The 5,941-nt window shown below is 55.7% G+C and overlaps 2 protein-coding genes across 2 annotated transcripts in view; both read left to right on the forward strand.

Moving 5' to 3' along the window:
• Positions 1 to 1,732: 1,732 nt before the first annotated feature.
• On the forward strand, positions 1,733 to 2,246 carry VDBG_05663 (predicted protein; the record flags this gene model as incomplete). Its single annotated transcript, XM_003004504.1, has 2 exons — positions 1,733 to 1,857; positions 1,955 to 2,246. The coding sequence occupies 2 exons, from the start codon at positions 1,733 to 1,735 to the stop codon at positions 2,244 to 2,246; spliced, it is 417 nt and encodes a 138-aa protein (XP_003004550.1).
• A 2,878-nt stretch (positions 2,247 to 5,124) lies between these two features.
• The window catches only part of VDBG_05664 (sulfate permease), a gene marked incomplete at both ends in the record, with an annotated part of 2,748 nt that continues 1,931 nt past the window's right edge, over positions 5,125 to 5,941 (forward strand). The window contains 2 exons of the mRNA XM_003004505.1: positions 5,125 to 5,372; positions 5,541 to 5,901. Of these exons, the coding sequence (XP_003004551.1) occupies positions 5,125 to 5,372; positions 5,541 to 5,901 (609 nt within the window). The remainder of the gene's footprint in view (positions 5,373 to 5,540; positions 5,902 to 5,941) is intronic.

Raw genomic sequence — 5,941 nt, forward strand, 5'->3', positions numbered from 1 at the left:
AGTTCCGCATCCGCTGTCCTCGAAAGGAGAGGAATTCTGTGATGCTTAATCGGATAGGGGCATCAGTACGCCCGCAAGAGTTCAACGTGAAGGTATACCGAAAGGCTCAACCTCTTGTTGCGCAGTGGGGGTCTATATGTAGCCAAAGACACGGTATAAATGCGATGCTGCAGCACGACTCTGCCTCCACCGAATAGATACTATTGAGGATCGTGTCAATGTTATTCTGTATTAATTCGTGTGTCGAGCGTTTCCGGTGTTGGAGACGTGACGCTCATCGTTGACGGGAGCAAGAGAAGCAGACACGGTGCCGTGCTTTGGAGCCATATTGTCGGACCTAGGGTGAAATGGGTGCTATGATATCGGTCAAGGTGCTGTTAGTACTGAAGTTCTTGGGGGAAGTCTTGCCAGCCGTCACGGGCTTTTTTTTCTCCGGCCCAACATATGAGTATGTGTGTTCTGAAACAAAACCTTGGGATGAAGAATTTTTGCGATCCGATGTGATCAGCCTGTGACTGCGGCGAGTGATATCACGGTGTAATCGGGTTTTTCTCGTCTTGATTCTGTCCCACATGAAGGCATTCGTGGTAAATCTTGTCGAGGAATGTCGTTCTCAAAAACGCAATGAAGTCTTTGGAGAACGTCATTCGGACCAACTACCGCGTTCAGAGTTACTGTACCATGTAATCAATGAAATTCCTGCACCTCATTTCAGGCTTCGGGTCATTAGCACGCGGAAGGAGTTTCGACAGGCATTTCTCTGTCAGAGTCGCATGGCGTTATCTGTCAGAACCGCGGAGATGCCGTGCGTCTTGGTGCAAACAAACTTTGAAGGCAAGCAGTAAAAGTTTGATCCTTCCAAGGCCGTGTCATAATTCATCTTGGCATGCCCACCAAGGGCATGACGCCTTAAGAGTCTACTCACGAGAATCGCCCCAATGGCCGCATTCCAGCTTGACGGCGTGATATTTCGCTGATCCAACCTACGATCACTGACTACGGAGTTAGCGATCATGAAGTCTACATCCGAGGATATCAAGCTCATCCAGATTTTTCTTCGCACTCCCTCTTCCCTTTCTCTCGTCAAGGCCAAAGCCGGGACCGGAAATGCAAGTGTCGGGTCTAGTTGGCACCCTTTGATCAACACCCCAGTCGCGTTCGTGGGCTGGACGAGCACGCCATAGGCAATCTCAGCCCACACCCACGCCCGACTCATTCCTCTTACGTGGGTGCTTCGCAGCCTTCCATGCACAACCCGCGTCTCTTGGGATCGCGACCGGCTGTTCGGCATCTTCAGGTCTCAGCCCAAGAAAGAATTGATGCGAGGTTGCGTCCCAGAACGGCACCCACGAGGCTCGGTTGGGCGGTCGAGGCCCCCGCGGCGACGGCGCCAGCGAACCACGGGTGATCTCCGATGCGGGTGCGATGTCGTCTCAATCTTTATCTTGCTTTTCTCTCTCTTTTCAGACTGCCGTTCGATGGCTTGTTCAGCGGGCCGCGACTGCAAGATGCGAATCGTGAGGCTCCCGGCCGAGATTTTGTGATGGTGACAGACTTGCTTCTGCCGTCTCTTCCCGGCTTTCATTCCCCTGGCGTCTGGGGAAGAAGCAGAGAAACAGGACAGCCAAGGCTTCTAAACTGTCCGAAAAACTGAGACTCCCGGCTTGGAAAGTCCTATCGAGAGGGCAGAAACAAGACAGTATTGCTTGGCAAACAGCGTGACGCCGCCACAATGTCTTGGCCCGACCGGCGTGGTGTTCCACCCCGTCCGCCTGAAGTTTCCAGCCGCAATATTGCAAGGGGGTGTGGGATATTCACAATTGGCTTCCCAGAGAAGAAAGCAAGCGCCCATGCCATGTCAATACATTCCTCCTTGCCGAGATTCCAAACCCACGGTCCTACCAAGCCTTGCATGTGCAATCTGGAAACCAAAGTCACGTCTACCAACCTCTAGGACCCTCGATGCCAGCTCTGAAGACGACGTGGGCGGCCAATGGGAGAGAGACAAGCAGCACCAACTGATAATCATGAGTCACGCGACAGGTTCCTATGCCGGCACAGCTCAGCTTCGGCAACTCCCATTCGTCCAGGGAGTCGTCAGGACAGACAGGGAGTTGGCCTGGAGGCTCTGGAACCAGCCGACCATGGTGTGTCTGGACCCCTCCCGGCGGGAGGCGATCGAGCGATATCAAATTCGTCCCCGTCTCACGGCGCCGGCCATGGCGAGGGTGCGCTCGATATCATGAAGAGTTCAGGGGGGTGGCCATGGCGAAAGTGACGTGGCTGTTGACACCATACGAAGGCGTCGCAGCGGCTGATGAAAAAACACGAAGTTCTTGATGTTCGTCTACTTTCTCATCGATACGATCGTGTTCTCGACCCCAGCACAGCAGCGCAAGGGATTGAGCTGAGAGGGGGAGAGGTTCGAGACCCGGAAGTAGCTCGAGCTGTCAGACTGGTAAGATGGACTGGAGTGCCTTGGCCGCGCATATTTGCGTACTAGCCATCGGGGCGCCGATTCCGCACTCCCTCTCATGGTATGGTGCTGCTGCCTCCCCCAACCTCCAAACCCCCGTCTAGATAGGAGACTAGGTTTCTGGCTCGGGGCTCACGGAAGTTCACTGGGCAGACAGAGGCGACCCATAGGAAGGTGGGGTTAGCACTTTGGCAACCAGGGGCCGTGCATGCTGTATAAAACCGAGAACAACTTTGTTTGCCGGGGTTCGCGCTGATCGCTCGTCTCTGGCAAGTGTGTGGAGGGGCGCGACATCATGATGGAGACGGTCATCTCGGCGCCCAGGGTTGATGGTGGGTGTGCCATGGTGTCAGAACGGCAATCTCTGCAAAAAGAGATTCATCATGATGCTCTCCTGCAGTCATGACGCTTGGGCGATGCTCATCACAAGAGCTGGAACCGTACAGATAGATGGGATGTGGTGTCCATCACGATCTGTTGCACCAGCTGCACGCCACAGTGAACCGCCCAACTCTGAAGGCCTGCCTCTCCCACACTATGACTCTGTTCTCTCGGTCTCTGTTGTGTCTGTTTCGTTGGGTGGCGTGGGGAAAATCGGCTGGTAATAGTTGTCGTCGACCAGTAGAAGCTCAAGAAGCTCTTGGTCTACTTGTGAGAGCTGAGGGGCTTCTCCCAAAGCGGGCAGGACAGCCGCCCTGTTTGGGGCGGTCCACCCATGCTGCTCTGAGGTGTCTTGGGGGCGTGTGAGGAGCATGAGCTGTGTGATCAGAGGGGGTGTGGGCTAGACGGCAGACAGGGATGCTGGCTTGGGGATTGGGGTAAGCTTCCATTAGGCGACAAAACCTGCAGATGAACAGGGGAGCTATGCGGCTCCTGGCTCGGTGGATGTGGTCTCATCCACGCCAAGAATGACGTGCTCGGGAAGGTCCATCTTTTTCGCTTCTCGAGTCGGCGCTGGTCTTCGATGAGTTCGACTGGCCTCAATCCCCCCTCGGGCGCTCTGCACCCTCTCTCTCTCTCTCTCTCTCTCTCTCTCTGAGGGGCAAGTAGTGTATAATGTGCCTGCTCGTTTGTCGACAATCATTGCGAGGTTGAGAAATAAGGGGGTTAATTGTTGCGACAAGCGAAGGGAGCGGCATCTTGGCATTAGAGGCATTGGCGCCCTTCCTTATGCATCGTGATAGCTTCAAAACCTCGACCTCCGACAACCAGGCTGTCGACCGGTGAGACCTATGGACAGCGGTGTGCTTGTCGTGCTTTGCCGGCCACTTCTTCCACTAAGACTAAACTGATGGAGGTCCCCGAAGACGGCTGCTCCAGCACGTCCTCGACCCCTACCCCCCTCCAATCGAGTCGACCAGTACCGCCGCCACCAACCGAGTTAAGCTTAATTGCTAAGTTTATTTGCGCTGACTCTGGTGCTGGTTCTCGTGCGTTGGGCCTTTCCCTCATTGCCTCGTGGCAGGCCCGTTCTGACTCTCCAAATCGCCGGATAGCACGGCACGTTATCCAAGACCTGGACAACTGGAACACAAGACCATCCCCCGAACTACCGTTTTGCATGTGCTGGCTCGCACGGGATGCAGAAAGCGGCCGGAAGGTGCTGGTTCCTCTCCATACCCTTCTCTCACCCAAAGAAGGGCATACATTCGTAGCTCTTGATCATTAACGTACCCTAAGCACTGGAGCCATACTTGCCCTGGAAAACCCATCACTTCCCCTGAGCTACTCTGCACATGGCAGCTGTTCGTACCGAATCCGTAGGGTCTCTGGCAGCTGAACTTGGACCTTAGAGACGCGAATGACATTATGGCGTTCAATTCAATTCATCACAGCTGGTGGTCATTGCTGGCACATAAGCGACACCCCCTATTACCGTTCCCCCCACGCTTTGTGTGCGGTGGCTTTGAGACCCTGAAGCCGCATGCATCCCTTGATTACAGAAGCCAGCATGGCACCAATTTCCCACACTTCGCGCGCCGTTGCCGCTTGCTGAGGCTGCGCTCCCCCCTCCTGGCAATTCCGCAGGGTCCATGTTGTCGTCGTGTCCTGTCGACTTTCTTTGACGCCGCCGCCGCGTGAGCGCCATGGTGCGGCTTTAAGACGTCAACCCATGGCGAGCCAGTCCAGCCTGGGCCAGCCGCTGGGACGCGCGCCCCGTCACCTTCCCTTCGCCTTCTCCCGTTGCTTCTGCTAGGTCGGACCGAGGGTGTCTTTCTGCATTATCCCAAGCGTCAGCAGGCGTGTCAACTCCTGCCCCCCCCCGTACCTAGTACATACATGCCATCCACACCATCCCATGGCTCCCCCGATCTCGTCGACCACACGCCCCCTTGCCACCCCCCATCGAAAGATGATCCACTCGTCACCCACTGCCATGACCCTTGGCGATCCGACCAAAGCAAGCCATGCCCATTGCTGGCCGTGACAACTCCGGTGCCTCGAGACTTGGCCTCCTCACATAAAAGGAGCTACCGCCTCCCGCTATCTTGGCTGCAATGCCCACGTTCCTCAGCAATCACACCATCGCTCAAGGTTCGCACACCATCGACACGTCGAATTTGCCTTTGGGCTTGCCTTAATTGCCCTGTCGCCGCCTCTGCCAAGACGAGGAGACGCAGTACTGCAGTAGCACAGTCTAAGCCACGATGGCGCCAAGCAAGCTGAGCCGTGGCCTTGCCAAGGCCCTATTCATCGATCTCGACTATCGCAAAAATAACGAGCCCAAGGAGGCTGTCCACTCGGCCGCCGAGTCTTTCGAGTCGATCGAGACGTACGAGGAGCGCGAGCCCACCGTCGCCGAGTACCTGTACTACCACCGCCCGACTGCTGCGGGAGGCGTCAGGTACATCAAGAGCCTGTTTCCCTTCTGGCAGTGGATTTTCCACTACAACCTGTACGTAAATCCTGGTCTTGTGTTCATGAGCTCCAGCAATGGGGTGCAAGTTGATCAGGCGACGCTAATACACTGCAAAGGCAATGGCTTCTTGGTGATGTTGTTGCCGGTGTGACTGTCGGCTTCGTCGTCATCCCTCAGGGCATGGCTTACGCCCTTCTGGCGCAGCTCAGCGCTGAGTACGGTCTCTACACTTCGTTCGTCGGTTTCCTGCTGTACTGGGCTTTCGCCACCTCCAAGGATATCACGATCGGACTGTTGCGTCATGTCTCAGCTCGTCGGAATATGTGCTGCGCGTCGCGATGATCACCCGCAGTACGCTCCCGAGAACATTGCCAGGTCCCTGGTCCTGATCTCGGGCGCCGTGCTTCTGTTCATCGGCCTCACCCGTCTTGGCTGGATCGTTGAGTTCATTCCATTGGTTGCCATCACCTCTTTCATGACGGGTGCCGCCTTCAGAATTGCCTGCGGACAGGTTCCGGCGCTTCTTTGGAATCAAGGTGTCAAACCCGAACAGGCCACCTACCTGGTCATCATCGACACGTTGAAAGCGCTACCAGGCGCCAAAT

This window comes from Verticillium alfalfae, genomic scaffold (assembly GCF_000150825.1).
Source record: "Verticillium alfalfae VaMs.102 supercont1.6 genomic scaffold, whole genome shotgun sequence".
Classification (NCBI taxonomy): domain Eukaryota; kingdom Fungi; phylum Ascomycota; class Sordariomycetes; order Glomerellales; family Plectosphaerellaceae; genus Verticillium; species Verticillium alfalfae.